At 39.7% G+C, this 21,849-nt stretch overlaps 1 protein-coding gene across 2 annotated transcripts in view; it reads left to right on the top strand.

Moving 5' to 3' along the window:
• The window catches only part of BRCC3 (BRCA1/BRCA2-containing complex subunit 3), a 46,702-nt gene that overhangs the window by 7,177 nt on the left and 17,676 nt on the right, over positions 1–21,849 (top strand). For both annotated transcript variants that reach the window (XM_037037840.1, XM_037037839.1), the window contains 2 exons: positions 8,222–8,341; positions 12,244–12,331. In XM_037037840.1, coding sequence (XP_036893735.1) covers positions 8,222–8,341; positions 12,244–12,331 — 208 coding nt within the window. The remainder of the gene's footprint in view (positions 1–8,221; positions 8,342–12,243; positions 12,332–21,849) is intronic.

Raw genomic sequence — 21,849 nt, 5'->3', positions numbered from 1 at the left:
CTTAAGGGAAATACTTTTAGTTTTTGCCCATTGAGTATGATATTGGCAGTAGGTTTCTCATATATGGCTTTTATTATGTTGAGGTATGCTTCCTGTATTCTGACTTTGCTGAGTGTTTTTATCATAAATAAGTGCTGAATTTTAGCAAATGCTTTTTCAGCATCTATTGATATGATCATGTGATTTTTGTACTTTGTTTTGTTTGTGTGATGTATTACGTTTATTGAATTGTGACTATTGTACCATCCTTATATCCCTGGAATGCATCCCACTCAATCATGGTGTATGATCTTTTGAATGTATTGCTGGATCTAGATTGCCAGCATTTTGTTGAGAATTTTAGCATTGATAGTCATTAGAGATTTTGGCCTGTAGTTTCTTTCTTTGTTGTGACTTTACCTGGTTTTGGAGTTAAGATAGTACTGGCCTTGTAAAAAGAGTTTGTGAGTCCTTCCTCTTCTTGGATTTTTTTGGAATAGTTTGAGAGGAATAGGAGTTAGTTCTTTAAATGTTTGGTAAAATTCTTCTGTGAAGCCAGCTGGTCCAGTTTTTTTGAGTGCCTGGAGCTTTTTGAGTACTGCTTCAATTTCACTAGTTATTATAGGTATAGTCAGGCTTTCTTCTTCTTGATTCTGTTTTGGGAGATTGTATATTTCTTGAAATTTAGCTATTTTGCCCAGGTTGTCCAATTTCTTGGCATATAGTTGTTCATGGTAATTTCTTACAATCCTCTGTTTTTCTGTGGTATTCGTTGCAATTTACGAACCTCTTTCGTTTCTGGTTTTATTTTTGGAGGTCCACTCTCATTTTTGTATGAGTCTGGTTAAAGGTTTGTTAATTTTGTTTATCTTTTCAAAGAACCAGCTCCTGGATTCATTGATCCTTTGAATTGGGTTTTGTGTGTGTGTGTGTGTGTGTGTGTGTGTGTGTGTGTGTTTAGTCTCTACGTCATTTAATTCTTCTCTGATCTTGATTATTTCCTTTCTTCTATTCGCTCTGGGGTTTGTTTGTTGTTGTTCTTCTAGTTCTTGTAGATGTAGGGTTAGGTTGTTTATTTGAGATTGTTCTCTCATCTTTGCAATGTTTACAAGGTAGGCCTTTATTGCTATGAACTTCCCTCTCAGGACTGTCTTCTCTGTGTTCTGTGGGTTTTTAATAGTTGTGTATTCATTTTCATTTGTTTGTAGATATTTTTTGATTTCTTCCTTGATCTCATTCTTAACCCATTCATTATTTAATAACATATTATTCAGTCTCCATGTGTTTCAATGTTTTTTCATTTTTTTCTTGAGGCTGGTTTCTAGTTTCAAACTATTATGATCCTTGAAGATGAAGAACACAGTTTTCTTGAATTTGTTGAGATTTGTTTTGTGTCCTACCATGTGATCTGTCTTTGAAAATGTTCCATGTGCATTTGAAAAGAATGTATATTTTGCTTCTCTGGTGTGAAAAGTTCTGTATATATCAGTCAAGTCCATTTGATCCAGAATGTTCTGCAGTGCCACAATATCCTTGTTAATTGTTTGGATGATCTGTCCATTATTGACAGTGGGGTGTTAAAATCCCCTGTGATGACTGTGTTGCTGTCTATATCTTTCTTGAAGTCCTCCAAGATTTTCCTTGTATATTTAGGTGCTCCTATTTTGGGTACGTGCATGTTTACAAGAGTTATTCTTCTTGTTGGACTGTCCCCTTAATTATTATATAGTGACTTTCTTTGTCTCTTCTTATGGCATTTGTTTTGAAGTCCATTTTGTCTGATACAAGTATTGCTGTCCCAGCTTTTCTTTTTCTTTCCCTTCCCTTTCAGTCTGTGAAGGTCTTTTGTTCTGAGGTGGGTCTCTTGTAGACAGCATATATGCAGGTCATGTTTTCTTGTCCATTCAGCTACTCTATGCCTTTTTATTGCAGCATTTAATCTATTTACATTTAAGATTATTGATAGGTATTTATTTGTTGCCATTTTTCCCTTTGTACCTGTGTTCCTCTCTGTGTCTCTTTTTCTTCATCTTATAGTCCCTTTAGCATCCCTTGCAATGTCAGTTTGATGGAGGTGTACTCTTTTAACCTTTTTGTAATTTTTTTTTGCCTGGGAAGCTTCTTATTTGGCCTTCCATTTTAATTGAGAGCCTTGCTGGATAGCGTAATCTAGGTCGCAGGCCTTTGCTTTTCATTACTTGGAATATTTCATGCCATTCCCTTCTGGCGTGTAGTGTTTCTGTTGAGAACAGTCAGCTGCTAGCCTCATTAGAGCTCCCTTGCATGTTACTATCTTTACCTCCCTCACTGCCTTTAAGATTCTCTGTTTGTCATTGAATTTTGCCATTTTAATTATATGTCGTGCAGTGGGCCTCTTTGGGTTCCTCTTTATTGGGACCCTCTCTGCTTTCTGGACTTGCATGACTTTTTCCCTCACCAAGTTAGGGAAGTTTTCTGTTAATAATTTTTTTAAATCTTTTAAAAAATTTAATCGTTGTTATAAATTTTTCCATTGCCATTTAGTTCCCTTATAGCCTCCCCCCCCCAGCAATCACCACCCTGTTGTCCATGTCCATGGGTCCTGTTTTCCTTTTTGCTCAATCTCTCCATATCATTACTTTTTCAAACAGGTTTTCTACCCCTTGCTCCTTTTCTTCTTCTTCTGGTAACCCTACGATACAAATATTACTATGTTTCATGTTGTCCTGCATCTTCCTTAAACTATCTTTGTTCTTGTTGAGCCTTTTTTTGTTTTGTTCCTCTGTCTGGGCTTTTTTTTTTTTTTTTGCTACCTTGTCCAACTCACTGATTCAGTCCTCTGCTTCATCTAACCTGCTTTTAATCCCTTCAAGTGTATTCTTCATTTCAGATATGGTATTCTTTATTTCCTCCTGGCTGTTATTCATAGTTTCTATGCCCTTTTTCATGCTGATGTAGTTCCCAGTAAGTTCTTATAGCTTCCATCCTTGTAGTTCTCTTGAGCTCCTTGAGCATCCTTATTACCATTATTTTGAAGTTTACGTCTGAAAGATTGCTTGCCTCAACTTCACTTAGCACTCTTTCTGGGGATTCCTCCCTTCCTTTCAATTGGGAGTTGTTTCTATTCCCCCTCATTTTAGGTGACTTTTTTTTGTTTCTGCATATTATATTGATGTGCTTTCACTCCCTGTCTTCATGGAGTGGCCGTCTGTGGTAGGAGACCTGTGAGACTCAGTGGTGCAGTCTCCTTGATCTCTTGAGCTAAATGCTCTGGGGATGCCCTTTATGTCATTAATGTGGGCTGTCTTATTGTAATTGGGTTTTATAATTGGGTACTGTAATTTAATTGTTGTTGGGTCATTCTTTGGTGGGTTCTTCCCTCCAGCTGGCTGACCGAGGGTCACCCTGCCCACCACAACTTGTATGGCGTTGTGCAGGTGCTGCCAGAACAAAACCACAGAGCCCAGGGAACAAACCCACATCCAGAAAGATATCCCTTACACACAGCTCCACTATCAACAACAAATGAGCAAATATTAATAAACACGGAAAGAGATTAAGACTACTGTAGGAAGGAAAAATGAATATGAGATGAGTAATGGAAAGAAAAATTGTTTTGAGAGGGTAGAGGGAGGAGAAATAATAAGAGTAGGGAATGGAAACAAGGCAAAAAAAGAATTAAAATGAAGTTTACATTGTAAATTAAAATGGGGCAGGGGAGAAAGCAAAATGAAGAAAAGGAAAGAGTATAATATGAAGTTTAAAAATTTTTTTAAATAGGGAAAAAATAGGAGCAAAATTGAAGAAAAACATCCATCACAGAAACATCAATGACAAATGAGCAAAGATTAATTCTGGTGGAAAGGAAATAAGAAAAAAGAAAGGAAAAAAAGGAAGGAAAAGTGATTTTGAAGGGATGGAGGGAGAAGAAATAATGAGAGTGAGGAGTGAAAACAAGGCTATGAAAGGGAAAAAGTGAAACTTAAAATTAAAAAATAAAGGTCAAGGGGAAGGCAAAATGGAGTAGGAGAAGGGAACAGTGAAATTTGAGATTTGAAATGCAAAAACAGTGAATATCTAGTAATAAAATTGAAGAAATGCAACAACTACCACCACATTAACAACCAATAAGCAAAGATTAGTAAAGGTGGAGAGGGGAAAAGGATATTATAATAAAGAGAAAAAGAATGTGAGATGACTAATGTGAAGAAAAATCATTTTGAGAGGCTTCAGGGAGGAGAAATGTTAAGAGTGCAGAATAGAAACAAGTTGTAGAAAGGGGAAAATAAAATGTAAAACAAAAACAAGAAAGAAGGCAAAACAGTAAGAGAAGGGAGAAGCAAAATATAAGATTTGAAATAAACTAAAATTTAAAAAATAGTGAAATAATAGGAACAAAGTTGAAGAAAAAGAAAGAAGTGTTAAGAAGTTATGCAGGAGAGAAAAATAACACAAATAATGAAGAAGACTTCATCTCAGCAGAGTCCAGTGTTTGTCACTGTTTTCTCTTTCTGGATCCACCCCTGGTAATGTCAGGTGGTGTCCCAGTCTAGCCCTAGGCAGCCTGTTGGAGACTACCAGGGATCCCCTGTCTGTGGCTGTCTCCTTCAGGCTGGCTGGTGCCCACTGTTCTGCCCTGCAGCACAAGACCTAGGAGTGCTTCATCTAATGTCTGAAAGCACTGCCAGTACTGCCTCCACCTGCCTCCAGAGCGTGCCTCTGGTGCAATCGTTAGGGTGGAATCCCTGGGTCACCTCTGGGGGGTACTGTTCAGTCTTCAGGAAAGATGGTGGGAAGTGTTTCCCTGCCCCCTGCCACAGGTCTTGGTTTGTCCCACATTATTTTCCAATAATGTGTAGTTTCTCATGAATTAGCTGTCCGTTTCCTGTGAGGGGCCAATCTGTGTAAAAAGGGCAGCTCTGTATAAGAGCAGAGGCTTGGCGGGGTCCTGAACACCCCTTGTCGCACCTGTCTCTAATCCCTCTGTGTTGCTGATTTCAGTGGACCAGGGCTCGAGGAACCGGCATAGCTCGCAGTGTCTGATAGAAGTTCAGAAAGGGCCCTGTCAGAGCTCCTCCTTTCCCCTGTGGGTATGGCTGAATAGGGGGCTCCTGAGCTGGCCTCACTGATCTGCAGAGCCTGCAATCCCACAGGTACGGGTTGGGCACACCTGCCTGTAGGGGACCTGCTTGGCTCCAATGAATCTCAGGCATTCGGCTCCTGGCTGTCCAGCCCCAGCCTGTCACTCTTCAAGGAGATTCAGGACCAAACTCTCCACTCTGTACAGCTCCCTGCTCACCAACCATGCTGAGTTGGGTCCCCCAGTCCCTTTAGCATGACACTTTTCTGTGAAGTTGGACTCAGTGGGACTGAACTGTGCTTTCATTCTGGTTTCTTTGTGGGTAGAGCTGCTGCATGCACTTGCATGAGCACAGGGTTCCTGCCATGTTTTGCCTCAGCTCCTCTTTTAAAAGAGTCTCTGTGTGGCCCCTACACTGCAGCACTGAGCCCTGGGCCAGTTCTCCACGTGCTCCATCTCCCCAAAGGTGCAAAGTCTCTCTTGGTCAGGTCTGGCCACAGCCTGCCAGTGTCTCAGACAGTTTTAGGAGATAGAGTTTCTCTCTGGAGCTCTCCCAGTTGGCACTGCAGCTATGGACATGCTGCTCACTATGAGTGTAGCCTGAGTCTCCCAGACTTTGTATATCCTTCCAAGTCTCTCCCAGTTAGGGTTGGTGGTTTCCCTCTGTGGGACCAGGGCCCTGCTGTAGGAGGGGAGGGAGCCACTAAGGTGTGTTTTCTGTCTGTTCTCTCCTCTCCTGTAGGTACCTCACACAGGGTATTTTTCCCCCAACTTACCAAATCTCTTACCAGATGGTGCACAGCATCCTTTGTACTCCTTGGCTTCAAAAATTCATATCATGTTCAGGTCACTTATGGGAAAATCAGCTGAAAATCCATGCCAGGGGCACAGGCAAGTGGGCTTAGCTTGCCTATCTTTTTTTTTTTTTAAGATTTTATTTATGAGCCCTGGCTGGTGTAGCTCAGTGGATTGAGCACGGGCCTTTGAACCACACGATCGAGGTTCGATTCCCAGTCAGGGCACATGCCTGGGTTGCAGGGCAGTTCCCAGCAGGGACTCATGAGAGGCAACCATACATTGATATTTCTGTCCTTCTCTCCTTCCCTTCCCCTCTAAAAGATAAATAAATAAAATCTTGAAAAAAGATTTTATTTATGTATTTTTTAGAGACAGGGGAAGGGAGGGAGAAAGAGAGGGAGGGAAACATCAATGTGTGGTTGCCTTTCACATGGCCCCCACTGGGGACCTGGCCTGCAACCCAGGCATGTGCCCTGACTGGGAATCAAATCAGTGACCCTTTGATTCACAGCCCGCACTCAATCCACTGAGCTATACCAGTCAGGACTTGGCCACCGTCTTCTGAATCCCCATTTTCTATATTGTGTACTCTGTGCCTCCCAGACGCTCTATGGTCACTGGGGTACAAACATAACTAAAACATGTTCCCTGCTCTTAGGATCTTGCATTCTAGTAGAGGAAGAAATAATTGTCAACAAAGAGAACCCAGCATGGTATAAGCTCTAGCAAAGGTGTGTATTGGTATTATTTAATAATGTCATATGGTGGGGAGAATGATTAATTCTCTGTAGAATGAGCATTTAATGGCTCATCAAAAGGAATTTAAAGGCTATGAAAGAGTTTACCAGGTAGAAAAGGCATGAAAGGGGACCACATTTCAGGCTCAATAGCCATATGTGTATAATGGCTGCTATATTACACTGTAATAGCTCTATAGCTTACTCTAAAAGTCTCCTTTCAGATCTTACCCATGTCCCTGCAACATCTGGCAGTGCCACACCCATCTCCCCCCCTACCCCAGTAACTTTTGAACCATTTCATTGTTCTGGTTTTGACTCCTGTGTCTTCCCTCCTGGCTCCTTTTATTGTACCCCATCCAAAATGTGGGCACCCCCCTTGATTTAGGCCTGGACCTCTGCCCCAACTCCACAGTGTTCCTTGTTATTATTTACATCCTCTCATCCCAGATCAGCTCATCTGAAAACATGCTCAGCTTCCTTCCTGATCCTTGCTAAACTTAGATCTGCCTGCCGTGTTTCACCATTTCAGCCTTGAAGAGTCATCTTGGACAATTTCCTGTCCTCTGTCACCCATGGTCCATAAGCTACCATATCTTGTGGATTATTCCTTTTTAATTATTCCTCTCAATTCTGTCTTTTCCATTTCTGCCATCCAATTAGTCTGGTACTTTATCATTACTTCATATCCAGGCTATCTGAAATAATTTTCCTCTGTCCAGTTCATCCTGCAGATCATGGCTTGGCATTTGACGTCCTGTGTGTTTTTATCAATACTTTATCCTTCTTCCTTAGCCTTACTGCCTGCCATTCCATCTAAAGTTTTATAGTAATACTTAAGTCAGGTGGCCAACTTGTCTCTCAAACATATTACTAGCATCCATTTAGCATTTACAGAAATTCTATCTGCACACACAGCAGTCAGGAAATACATATACTCATCTGCCTTTTCTGTGGAGATTTAAAATTTTTTTTATTATTCTGTGGAGATTTTTGTTCTAATTTAAGTGACTCCTCTAATTTAAGATTTTTGTTCTAATTTAAGTGACTCCTAATTTAAGTGACTTGGTCTCTATCTCCCTCTGAGCTTCTATGGCATTAATTTACTACATTATTTTAGTGTAGTTTCAGGTGTGATACTTGCTGCTCAACCAAAGTGTTAGCATTTTGACTTGTATTCTTTTGTGTGACAGTCAAATGATTATTAGTCATTCAAAAAGTCCTTCCTTGGTCTAAATATTAGCTTTAGTATTTTTTAAATATTTTATTTATTTATCTTTAGAGGGGAAGGGAAGGAGAGAAATATCAATGTATGGTTGCCTCTCATGCGTCCCCTGCTGGGAACCAGCCTGCAACCCAGGCATGTGCCCTGACTGGGAATCGAACCGCGATACTCTGGTTCACAGGCCCGCGCTCAATCCACTGAGCTACACCAGCCAGGACGGCTTTAGTATTTTTTTGTTTTGAAATGTATATGTTGAGGTTGAATACTTTTTATTTGAAACATTCCATTATTTATGAGAAAAATATCAGTTTTCTAAGATGGAATCTTTAACCTGATGATGTAATACAGTACGATTCTGTAAATACAGGGATAGATATTACTGGAGAGAGACCGAAGTAAACATCACTGTGGATTTTCCTTTAGGTTGAGACCGGCAGAATTGTTCACATTCATTCCGTCATCATCCTGCGACGTTCTGATAAGAGGAAGGATCGGGTGGAAATTTCTCCAGAGCAACTATCTGCAGCCTCAACGGAGGCGGAGATATCCTTTTTTTAAAATTTTTATTTATTTATCTTTAGAAGGGAAGGGAAGGAGAGAGAGAGAGAAATATCTATGTATGGTTGCTTCTCCTGTGTCCCCTGCTGGGAACTGGCCCACAACCCAGGCATGTGCCCTGACGGAATCGCACCGTGATCGTGTGGTTCGCAGGCCCGGGCTCAATCCACTGAGCTACGCCAGCTAGGCTGGGAGATATCCTTAATTGGTTGATAAGAAGCTTTTCTGTGCTATGGGGCTTCTAGGCCAGGTTCCTCTGTTACCTTAGCCTGCTTAAGGAGACTTCACAAGTTCACTTCCTGTTGGCTTGTTCTCAGTTTTCATACTTACGCCTTAAATCTAATTGCTTGGTTAATCAGAATTTTTGCCCACTTCTCCTTTTGAGTGGCTTTAATTGGAAGAATTAGAAATTTCTAACATTCCTGCTCTTAAATACCAAAAGATCCCAAGGTCAGATCCTATGACAGCGAGCTCTATGGGGAGTCCCTTCCTCCTTCTCTTCACCAAACTTCTTCAGTCCCCTCTCCCTCCACCAATTTTCTTAGTATCATTCAGTTTGTAGGCTTTTTACTATCTTGGTCTCTATTGTTGGGGAGGATTCTCTTTTGGAGTTGTCTCAAAACAAATGCCATGCTGAAAACTCAATGCAATATTTCATGTTAAATACCACCCAAGAGTGATCAAACAGGACATTTGCTTCCCATGATCTGGACTTCGTACCTCAGCTATAGCAAGTTAAATTTGCCTCAGTAGTTTTAGTAATTTATCAGTCTTTTGGATAAGTTAAGAACTTTTAAAAATAGGTTGTACATATGCATAGTATAAACTTTAACAGGAACAAAAGGAGAAAAAGTATTTTTCTCCATACTCTGGGCCCCAGTTTTCCCCATGGTCCATCCCTGGTCATAAGCAGGGTTATCAGGTTTTCATGTATCCTTACAGATAAATTCTGTGACTATAGACAGTTTTTAATATGTTCTTGTTTTTCAAAGTACTTAACACATCCTGCATTTCACACATGTGTACACTGCACACTCACAGACTGTGTGTGTCGTCAAAGTTTGGTTTTTGTTTCCTTGCTCCCAGGCCCTGGTAGATCATAGTTTTTGATTGTTGCCACTGTGTAATTGTATCTTATTTTTTTAAGGGTTATTTGTATTTTCCTCTGAAGTATCTGTTTATTTCCTTTGCCCATTTTTCTATTTATTTGTAAATCTTTTTCTTAATTTATAGGCACTCTGTATGTTAAGAAAATTAGCCCTTTGTGATAAGGATAATGCTTTTTCTCATCTTACTCAGGGTATATGAGTTTTTGTCCAGATTGTTTTTGCATTTTTATATAATCAAATGTAGCATCTGTTTTGTGGCATATACCTTTTTAAAAGCTCTTTATTTTGAAATAATTGTATAGATTCATTGGAAGTTGCAGAGATAGTACAGAAAGGTCCCTGTTCCCTTCACCTTGTACCCTTCTCCTGAAGGTTATGGTTTATAATTTATAGTGTAATATGAAAGCAGGAATTGACATTGACACAATGTGTTGTTCTATGCCGTTTTGTCACACGTATAGATATAGGTAACCACCATGGCAGTCATGATGTAGAACTATTCCAGTGCCATAAAGACCTGCCTCATGTTCCTCCAGTATAGTCACCCTACCCCAACCCTTGGAAGTCGCCTATCTGTTCTCTATCTGTATAATGTATAATTTCAAGAATGTTTGGTAAATGGAGTCATACAGTCTGTGATCTTTGAAGACTGTTTTTTTTTACTCCACCCCTGCCCACATTCCTACCCTTACTACCACTAATCTCTTTTCCATCTCTTCATTAAGGATTGGATTTTCTTGTTTCCACATGCCTGGTAATTTTAGGTCCCATGCCACACATGTTTTTTCTCTTGAGTGCTGGATGTCTTTGTACTTACTACTAGACATAATTTTTCAGCTTTCTTTTCTTTTTTTTTAAAGATTTTATTTATTTATCTTTAGAGGGGAAGGGAAGGAGAGAAGGAGAGAAGGATCAATGTATGGTTGCCTCTCATGAGTCCCCTGCTGGGAACTGGTCTGCAACCCAGGCATGTGCCCCAACTGGGAATCGAACCCCGATTGTGTGGTTCGCAGGCCCACGCTCAATCCACTGAGCTACACCAGCCAGGGCTCAGCTTTCTTTTCAATGCTGTTAAGTTACCCAGAGTAGTTGGACCCTTTAGAGTCTGGCTCTGAAGGTTTTCTGTGTGGGCCCTTTCAGAATGGGAATCATTCCCCCTAACACTTCTGATGCAAAACCCTTCGGAGCACCCTGCTCTGTGCCTCCCACATTGTGAGGGTCACCATCCTGGTCGGTGGGGACAGCCACTAGTCCCTGTCCAGCCTGAGCCCCGGCATGGTTACCTCTCATCCCTTCCGGTAGTTCTCCCCCAGGCCTCGTGTAGTTTCCTCACACGCTTGTGCCCATCCGTGGTCTGTGGCATACTCCAGGGGGACCCTCTGCGGTTAGGCAGCAATCTCGCCCTCTGCCACTCTCTTCCCTGCGGTCCTCTACCTCACTAACTCTGCCTACTGGACTGTCCTAAACCAAGGGAACTGGTGAGCTTCACCTCAATTCCCCTTTCTGCTCTGTGGCCTGGAAGTTTTCTCAAGCACTCATCTTATTTGTTTCCCATTTACTGGCTTTCCTGTTTCATATAATACAGTTTGTTTGCTTGTCTCAGGCAGGAGGGTAAGTCCAGTCCCTTCTATTCCATTTTAGCCAGGAACAGAAAGCCCATTCATTGGTATTTAAATAAACAAAAAGAAACTCTGCCAAAATAAAATTCGCAGAAAATAATTGTATAAAAGATATTTATTATTGTGATTATACTCTTAATAATCTGTTAATCTACAATAATCTATTATAACTTTTAAACTAAAACTAGTCCATTTCCAAACTGGGAGGGGGTGGCTGGATGCATTGTTGCCTATTAATGTGCTAACATGACAATGAATGCTGTTACGTACTTAACTCAGTGCCAGGCATGATGCTGAACACCTTCCTTGGATTACCTCAGTTACTCTTCACTGCTGTGTGGGCTGGATTTCCCCCCAATCTGCAGCTGAAGAAATGGGCTTAGGGCAGTGAAGTGATTTCTTTTGGCATTTGAAAGTAAAAAAGTACTTAAAATATATTCTTTCTCAGACTTAGTTCTATAGAAAGGATTATTGTGTTTTAATGTAATTTGCAGGGAACTGAGCCAGCATGTCACACTTTAGCAGCAGCAGTCTCAGCAGCAGCAGAAGGGACACCTTATGTCTGAGTTGATTTCTTATCTCAAGTTAGAGACTCAGAATTATGGGAGAATTTTATTTCTAGAAGGAGGAAAATATTCCTTTGGGGGCCATTTCCAGACAAATGGGGAGACTGAACTAGGTTTATTTGGTCTCTGAAACTACCCTACTTGCTGTTGTTCACATTGGCAGCCTGCCAGAGAGAAATCAAATGAATTTTTTAAATCTTGTATTTCTTTTTCAAAAATCAGAGTAGGATGGAGCTAGAGAGAGAGTGGAAGAATACTCAAGTTAGTAATGTGACTTCCAAGGATTAAAAAAGCTCTTCAGATAGCACACTAATTAAGTATTTGAGTGATCAAACATTAGCTAAATTGTATTAAGAGGATGTAACCATATATAATAATGGAAATCAAATGGATTCCATTTTTAAAAAAGTAACACCTTTGTTTTTTTTTAAAAATGGGAAGTCTATGAAATTCTGGGCATCAACCTTATTTCATTCTTTTATTGACCTTATATTGTAAGTGGTTTGTTTTAAACCTCAGGATACTCTGCGAGCCATTATTAGCATCACAGATTTTGTTCCCACCAGTTGAAGAAAATTCCTTGACAGGCACACAGGTTGGCTGAACTAACAGGTCGCCCCATGAGAGTTGTGGGCTGGTATCATTCCCATCCTCATATAACTGTTTGGCCTTCACATGTTGGTAAGTATAACAGGGTTGCAATGTTTATTGCTCTTAGAAATAAGTGTAGTTTTCCTTTTCTATGACATGGGCTATGGTTGTTTTAAACCAAAATCTAATTATCCTTAATCAAGTGTACTTATTTTTATTGTGCTGTGTTTTTTTTTAACATTTCATTTACTTATTTTTAGAGACAGGAGAAGGGAGGGAGAAAGGGGGGGAGAGAAACATCAATGTGTGGTTGTCTCTAGCGCCCCCTCCTGGGGACCTGGCCTGCCACCCAGGCATGTGCCCTGACTGGGAATCAAACTGTTGACATTTTGGTTCATAGGCCTATACTCAATCCACTGAGCTACACTAGCCAGGGCCTATTGTGTTATGTTTTAAAAGTGATAATTTATATCATATTGATTGTTTTTAATAGAGGTAAAATTTCATTGCTCTATTTGGACTATTTAGGAAATAAAGATGAACTAAAGCCTTACAATTGGCTGATATAAAAAAAAAAGTAACTTTGCCCTGGCCTGTGTGCTTCAGTTGGTTGAGCATTGTCCCCTAAAGCCAAAAGTTGCCAGTTCAATTCCCAGTCATGGCACATTCCTGGGTTGTGGGCCAAGTCCCCGGTTGAGGTTTGTGCAGAAGGCAACCAATTGATAGTTCTCGCCCTTTCTTTTTCCCTCCCCTCTCCTTTCTCTAAAATAGATAAATAAAATCTCTTTAAAAAGGTAACTGAAAATTGGTGTTTGGTGATTGCTGAATGCTACTGTCCCACACACTCGGATATGAAGGGTGAAGTTTACAAAACTGATGTTCACAATCTCTGTTTTACACACATTCCATCCTAGCTGTTGGAGTTCTCAGCCTGCCTCCTTACCACTCTAATCAGTATAATGCTACAAAATTACTTTCTTTTTATCTTTACCCCTTCCCTGAATCGTGGGTTTTTTAGTTGTTGTTGTTTCTACCTGACTTTCCTGAAGTAGAATAAATAACTGTACTTGGGGAAAGTAAAATAACATTCTTGAACGTTTAACTGTATGCTACTGGTTTATGAATGTTTTCTTCTCTAATCCTCATGGCAACCTGTGAGTTGGAAATCCTTCCCTCTTGGACCGATGATTAAATAGAGACTCACAGGATTAACTAAGCAGCAGAGCTGAGATTTGAACCCAAGTCTGTCTTCTAAGTCTGTGCTCTTCCCATGGTGATGTTCTGTTTCTAGTTATAGGGGCTTGAGTTGATTGCAAATTCTGTATTCATCTTTGCTGTGATATGAATGCCAAAAAATCCGCAGCTGTGCTGTCTCCAACTTTAATAATAGATGAGTGAGCGCAGGCCTGCGAACCAGAGGATTGCAGTTCGATTCCCAGTCAGGGCACATGCTTGGGTTGCAGACCGGTTCCCTGCAGGCCAACTCCCAGCAGGAGACCCATGAAAGGCAACCATACATTGATGTTTCTCTCCCTCTCCTTCCCCTCTAAAGATAAATAAATAAATAAAAATCTTAAAAAAAATAGCATTAAAAAAATAATAGATGAGTGGTTCTGTATCTAGAGTAGTGATTCTTGGTGTGGGGAGGGATACTTCTCAGAATCACCTGGGAGAGATTTTGTAAAATGTACTGTACCAAATTCATTTTTTTCCAACCCGGACATACTGCTAGAACCTCTGGGAGCAGGTCATAGGTAGGTGTATTGTGAAAAAGCTCCTCAAGGAATTCTGGTGCATGGCCCCAGTTAAATACCGATTTAGAATACGGGAGGTAATGCACTTGCTCTTTTTCTTGCTGACAGGAACTTACACCTGACCACTGTAACACAGTATTGGCATGCCTAAGATATCCCTTAGGAACAAAAAATGGATTATCAAAATGGTTCTTTCAATGGAAAAGAAAAAGTTTGAAACTAGAACTTTCAATAACAAGAGTAGAGGTGTCTTTAACTCTTATTTTGACATAATGTGAGGGTTAAAGTTGGTAAAAAATTCTTGAATACTCTGTTCCTAGATTTGCCAAATGCTAACATTTTACAACATTGGCTGTGTCATTCTCTCTTTCTGCTATATCCATGCACACCTGTGTATATGTGTATTTGCATCTTAGTTCAATGTTTTCCTTGAAGTATTTGCAGGTGAGTTGTAGACACTACAACTTTTCTCCTAAATACTTTTCAGTGTGAATTCCCTAAGCACAAAGATATTCTCTTATGTAATTATAGTATATTTATCAAAATTGAGAAATTAATATTGATAAATACTATTATTGAAATTATTGGCCTTATTTAAATTACTGACCATATTCAGATTCTTTAGTTGGCTCACTGATGCCCCAATAAAGGTTGTTTTTGTAGCTATGAATGTATTCTTATAAAACCTTGATATTACTGAATAAATTTAGTGTTTGATTGTACCTAACTTTTACTCAGTTATCAAAGCTATTGGTTTCCTGCCACCATCAACACTAAAATCAGATTGGGCTCAAATTTCTTCTATGGTAGTGCCATCAGCCAGAAAGATGTAAGTACCAAATGGTAATGAAAGTGGAGTGTATATTCCTGAGCAATTATTGGAGCGTATATTTCTGAACAGTTATTGTCACTCTGGTGATAAGTTAGAATTGAAAGGATGTAAAATTTTGTGGTAAGAAAAGTATCTCCCTAAGAACTTAGAGGAAAAAAACATTATCAGTCTCTGAAGTTTAATACCCAAAAAGTGTTCATAATTCAGAGAATGAATGAATTTTTCTGTCAGGGGTGGAAGAGCCATGCCATTAAACAAGAACCCAGGGAAGCATTTGCGATGCAGCAGTGAGAGTAGTTAGAAAACCAGGATACTGCAGAGTGTAACTGAAAAAATCAACTGTAAATCATAAAATGATTAAGGGGCCAAATTAAAATAATTCAACACAGTGGATTTGGAGCCTGGAACATTGAGATCTTACCTGGAAACAATAATTCTTAATGGGTTAAGCCAAAGGAACAAATAACAAACTGCAATAAAGGATCTTCTAGGAGTGTTAATATTTTAAACTGCGAATAGCAAGTTCAGAGAGTAATCCTGCCATGAACATTGGGAACACCAGCTTTGGATTCTGTTAGGAAATAGGTCTGTATTCAAATCTCATTTCAGTTACTTACTGCTTTTTTAAAATCCCAATTCTTAATATTTTATTGTGTATGCTGTTACAGTCATCTCGATTTCCCCCCTGTGTTCCCGTCTACCCAAATCCCTGGGTAATCCCTACACTGTTGTCCATGTCCGTGGGTCATGCATACATGTGCTTCGGCTCCTCCCTTCACCTTCTTTCATCCAATCTCCACCCCCTCCCCTCTTACAGCTGTCAGTCTGCCCCATGTTTCAGTCACTTACTGGCTGAGAAGACTTTTAACCTCTCTGGGCCATACTTTCCTCTCTGACAGAAATGGACAGCATGTTATGGTCTCAGTTAGGAGCAGTATATGAAATCATGTATATGGCATTTTATTCTATGCTTATCACAATACCAAAGATAGGTACCAAAGCACTTATTTCTAAAACTCTTGAAGACAAAATACATACAGAGAGAGTACGGTTAAATACCTAAAGTTGAAGGGCAGACAACATTTGGAGAATTAGCAGTAAGAATATATCAGGGCTCTCAACCAGATCTCAAAATATTTGTATTAAAACTATGGGTAGAACTAAAGAAAAAAATAATCTCCCAACTAAGCTGGTGTTCACAATGAATAGATTGCTGAGGATTTCCAGAGCCTAGGGGACTTCGTAGATAGAAAGATATAACTCATCTCCTCCAAACAGCTGTTCAAGAATTGAGTCATATGGGCCCTATAGTAGCAAGCCTTGGGGAAAAAATGAGCGATGACTAAAAACAGGTTGATTTAAAGTATGTACAGTAAGTATGTTTAATAGGAAAATAGTTCCAAGCTATTTTAAAGAATGACATGTGAATTATCTTTAATTTTCCATTAAAGATAAGGTGGGGAGGGAGAGGGGTGTGGCAGTGACGTGTATTTGTGTGTGTAACAAACATTTTAATGCTTTTTATGATGAGGTTATTAGTCGAATTAGGTTAAGTTCCAGTGGGTTAAATAAGACAATGTTTTAAATGTATTTTATGGGATTATTGCATAAATGATTATTCAACAAATATTAGATACTTCTGTGGAATAATGCAGTCATGGTTTCTGCTGTCTTGGAACTTATGATTTGGACTTTATGATTTTGTGGGAAGAAAAACACAGTACTAAGATTAAAACAAAGAGTAACTACAATAAAGAAGTAGAATATTTGTACCAGCAATTTAAACAGGGTAAACACCTATAACAGTAAAAGCCTCAGGATTAAGAAATAAACACAATAATATATCATTAAAGACAAGCTATAAACCTAAAAACTTAATAAAAAAGTAGCAGGCTAGGTTAAACTATATGGAGAAAATAAAAGTAGCAGTTACATCATTAGCAAAAGGGTGAGAGAAGATAGGCCATTCTGTAATAAAAGGCACAGTAAATAATGAAACTAACAATGTTAAATTATGTTCTCCACCATAGAAATAAAATATACAAAGGACAAAGTTTTCCATGTAAGGAATAGAAAGGAAACTATTCATTCCTTCAGGAGTATGAAGTGAGGTTTTTGTTGTTGTCGTTGTTGTGGTTGTTTTGGGCTAGGGTTTCCAAAGGCAGGGGTAACACACTACGACTTTAAAACTTGGAGCAGACTGACAGCTGTCAGAGGGTGTGGGGGCAGACTGGATGAAAGAAGATGAAGGGATTAAGCCAGAGAACACATGCATAGGCCATGGATACACACACAGTGAGGGCCAGAGGGGGGGGGCAGGGTCTGGGTGGAGGAGGGCAAAGGAGGGGAAAATAGGGGACATCTGTAATAGTGTCAACAATAAAATAAATAAAATAAAAACTAAAAAGAACAACTGTACTTGAACCACAATAAAAATGTTTACAAAAAAACCTAATAAGAAAACAATGAAAATCAGACTTGTAGAAAAATTGCAAGAATAGCATGATGAACCAGATTTAACAATTGTTAACCTTTTGCCAAATTTGCTTTATTATTTCCCTCTGTACCTTCCCAATACACACATTATCTGAAAGTAACTTATTTCTTAAGAACAAGGATGTCCATTTTCATAACCACAGTATAGTTATTAAAATCATGAAATTTGATATAATTCCCTTTGTAATGTACCAAGTTTACTCATATGTTGCCATTTATCCCAATTTTGTTCTTTATAGCAGTTTTCCCTTCCCAGCCCAGGATCCAATCTGAGATCATGCATGGCATTTAGTTTTGTGCCATTGTAGTCTCAAATCTGGACTTTTTCTCATTCTGAACATTCTGAACTCCCCACTTCCTCCTTTACTTTCAGCAGATGGCACCCTTCCTACTTTAATAGAGGAAACAGGAATAATTAGAAAGGAATTTTCTCCATTTTTCTTTACTCACCTACTTATTGCTTTACCCATATTCTCCTTTTCTCTCTTGTTACAATAGTGTATCCTTTCTTTTCGCTAATACCCATCCATCCACTCCTGCTCTCAGTTTTTGTCTCCTGTATTCTCGAGAACCTTACACTGTTCATTATACTTCTCTCTCTCTCTTACATCTGTATCCCTTTCTGTTGTGCTGGTTTCTACCCATAATTTATTTGTTCCTTCCACAAATAGAGTGTCTGCTATGTGTCTGGCCCTCTTCAAGACGCTGTGGATAAAGCAGTGAAGGAGAGAAACAAGGTCTCTACACTCGGGTAGCTTTCGAACACGCTCATACCTCACATGGTGAAGAAAACAAAACAAAAAACTTTTCCCAGTCCCACTTCCCTTTCAGGTACATACTGACTTTCTCCTCACCTTCATAGCCAAATTCAGAGATATATCTACATTTACACTTTCTCACCATTCACTCACACTCCATACCCTGCTCTAGTCTGGCTTTTAGCCTACCGCACTGTTGAAGTGGATCTTGCTAAAGTCATCTGTGACATCCATGTTGAAAATTTAGTGAACATTTTAAGTCTCTGTCTAAAGTAGCATTTGACACTACAACTATTCTCTACTTCTTGAAACACTTCCCAAGTAACTGTGAAGAGTGTGTGACTCTTAAGGGAAGAAACTAAATGAGGCTCAGAATTGAAATATATTATCTAAAACCAGACAGCTAAGTAAGTGGTAGAATCAGTATCTGAACTGAGGTTTGTATGAATCAGGGGCCTAGGCATTTTGCAGTGTCTTGCTTTGATCCAAGATAGAAGGGATGGCGCCTGTGTTGGAGCATGGTAGTGACTGAGGAGGGAGTGCTGTTTATGAAAACAGGAGATGGAGGAAGCATAGGTTTGGTGATAGGGAAAGAGAGTTGAGTTATAGCATACTCACACAGTTAACTTACCTGAATTTTACCTATCCATGGTTTGCAAAAGTAAAAGGAAAAGTAATGCAGGCTGTTTCATAAATCTGACAAGACTTGGCACTATTTAAAAATTACTCTTATAATTCAGGCTGTTCCTAAATTTGAGACCTGCTAAATTCTTTCATATAGAGTCAGGTAATAGGCACAGCTATAAACAGTGAGGCAGTGACATAATTTATCACCAAAGTGGGTGGGTCAGATCAGCCTCCCATGACAGACAGTTATAGGCTGCAACTTCCATTAAGCAGTTTGGTTCAACCAGTCATTTTAACAAATCCATTTTTCCCAAGCAAGCATTCTGTTCTAGAGGTTACAAGTCAGTACTTCTTAGGATTATTATGAACATTTTTGACATCATAATACATTCGTAATGCCTTTCTTAGCAAACAGGATTAGGTAGAAACTATTAGAATAAGTGAAGGCTAAACTATAATTTTACTGTAATAAAATGGCTACCTCAGGGCTTGTATTTTTTATATTTATTGATTTTTTTAGAGAGAGAGGAAAAGGCAGAGAGAGAGAGAGAGAGAGCGCAAAACATCGATCTGTTGTTCTACATACTTGGGCATTCATTGGTTGCTTCTTGTGTGTGTCCTGATGGGAGATCGAATCCAGAACCTTGACACATTAGGACAATGCTCTAACCAACTGAGCTACCCATCCAGGGCTTCAGGGTTTATATATTTTTTTAAGATTTTATTTATTTATTTTTAGAGAGGGGGGAAAGGAGGGAGAAAGAGAGGGAGAGGAACATCAATGTGTGGTTGCCTCTTGTGTGCCTCCTACTGGGGACCTGGCCTGCAACCCAGGCATGTGCCCTGACTGGGAATGGAACCAATGACCCTTTGGTGTACAGGCTGGCACTCAGTCCTTTGAGCCACACCACCCAGGGAATGGGTTTGTATTTTTATAGTATTTGTGTATATTGTCTCCCATTCTTTTAAAATAAGTGTGTGGCCTGTGGTTTCTGTTTTAGGGAAATTTTTAGTCAAGAGTAAATGAAAAGATACTGTGTTTATACTATTCTACTTTCATACCAGGAAATAGGAAGTGTGATTCTTTTGTCCCGTTAGACTGTTTCACTGTCCTGTACTTCTCATAAGCGTGAACATCTCCTCTCAGAATGTGTCTCTAGTGTTTACAAACAAATATTTTTCATATAATGTTGTCCCTCAATGCAAGTGAACTGCAGTATATGGTATTCAAGTGATGAAATAGTGATCTGTTCTAATGATGAAAGAAAAACTGGACAATGCAGTTGCAGAATATAATTTAGAATAAACTGTATCTTATGGATTTGGCATTTAGGTCAGTTAGAAGTAATTAAGATGTCTGAGGAAAATAATGTAAAGCAGGGTAAGGGGCATAAGACGTGCCTGTGGGGTGGGGGAGAGGTTTACATTTTAAGTGATATGATTAAGTCTTAGGGAGAGGTTAACAGCTGAGCAAAAATATGAAGGACGTGAGGGAGTCGGCCATGCAAATGTCTGGGGGAAGAGTGTTGCAGGCAGAGAGGCATGGCCAGTGCGCGAAGGCCCCTGAGGAGGAGTGCCTGGAGTGTATGAGGACATGCAAGGAGACCAGTGTGGCTGGAGCTGAGTGACAGAGAGGCAGAGTGGCAGAAAATGAGGACAAGGTGGTAATGGGCGCCTCAGGAAATATGTAGGCAATTGTAGGCCACTGTGGATTTCTAACTTTTAAGTGTGATTGGGAGCCATTGTAGAGTTTTCAGCAGAGACATGGCATGATCTGGCTTAACTTTTGGAAGGATTGCTGGATACGGGGTTGAGAACAGACTGTAGGTTGATAGCAGACTGTTGCAGTGATCCAGGATAGAAGTGGTGGTGGCTTTGTTGAATTGTGGTAGTAGTTGAGGTGGTGATAAGAAGTGAGCAAATTCTGGTTATGTCTTGAAGGTGGAATTCACAGGGTGATGAATTGGTTATAGGGGATGAGAGGGACAGGAATAAAAAATGTGCACAAGTGTTTTTTTTAGCTTGCACACCTGGAAGGATGGAGTCGCTGCTGATTAAGATGGGGAAGCTTGGGGGGGAGGCATTAGATTTTTGTGGGGGAAATCAAGTGTTTGCTTTTGGACATGTTGAGTTTCAAATGTCTGCTGGGCAAGTGATACTCACCTAGGCTGGCATTGATTCATGAACTGTCTGTGATCAATGAGATAAGGAGCTTAATACTGAACATAAATCATCTGTGACACGAAGCACATAGTGTCATTTTTTCCCTTAAGACTTTATCAGTGAAGGAAGCAGTGCATGAATATGCATGCCAGCTCAAGCTCTTGTCTCCTTGTGAACGGGTAACAAATAGTTCATGGACAAGCTATTCTCTGTATCACAATATTCAGACAACCAAGTCAAATTATCAGGTAGATCATTGATATACAATTCTGGAGTCCCGTTAGACTCAAAGTCTACTTTGGAGTAGAAGTCTGGAACTAGAGTTTATTGGGTACGAGTTGGGAGTGGCTAGTGTAGAGATGAGGTATGAAGCCATGGAACTGGGTGAAATCCACCAGGGAGCGAATAGAGCTAGAGGAGAGGGAAGAACTGAAGACTGAGTCCTTGGTATGCCTTTATTTCCCGAGTTGGGAAGAGGGGAAGGATCCAGCAACAGAGACTGGGAAAGATTAGCAAGGAAGTTAGGATAGATGGGAAGAGTGGGAGTGTGAGGCCAAATGAAGACAGTTTCAAGGGGGAGACAATCAGCCAAATCGAGGACCGAGAATAGATCATTGGTGATCTTGCCAAAAGTGATTTGGGTGGAATAGTGTGGACAGTAATCCTTTTCAGACTCAGATAGTAATTCTTCAATGATGAGGATGAATGGAAAGAATGCTTACAAAATACCTTTGATGTGCTAGGCATTGTGCTAAAAAATCTTGCAGTTTTTAAAATACAAAACCCTGTGACAGTAGGGATGATGTATATCCTTATTTAACTGATGAGGAAATAGGCTTAGTGGTATTAAGATTTTTACCAAGGTTATACTACGGAGATTGTTCATTCAATGCTTTTTATTTTCAGCAACAGTTTTCAGTGTTTCCTTCATATTCATTGCTAGGTACTGCTTGGTCTCATTCTTTACTTAGGAAGGCA

The sequence above is a fragment of the Sturnira hondurensis genome, unplaced genomic scaffold (genome assembly GCF_014824575.4).
Source record: "Sturnira hondurensis isolate 20B ecotype Veracruz unplaced genomic scaffold, ASM1482457v3 Scaffold0023504, whole genome shotgun sequence".
In the NCBI taxonomy this organism is placed as follows: Eukaryota; Metazoa; Chordata; class Mammalia; order Chiroptera; family Phyllostomidae; genus Sturnira; species Sturnira hondurensis.
Note: the sequence above shows the minus strand (reverse complement) of the source record. Positions and strands in the feature narration are given on the sequence as shown.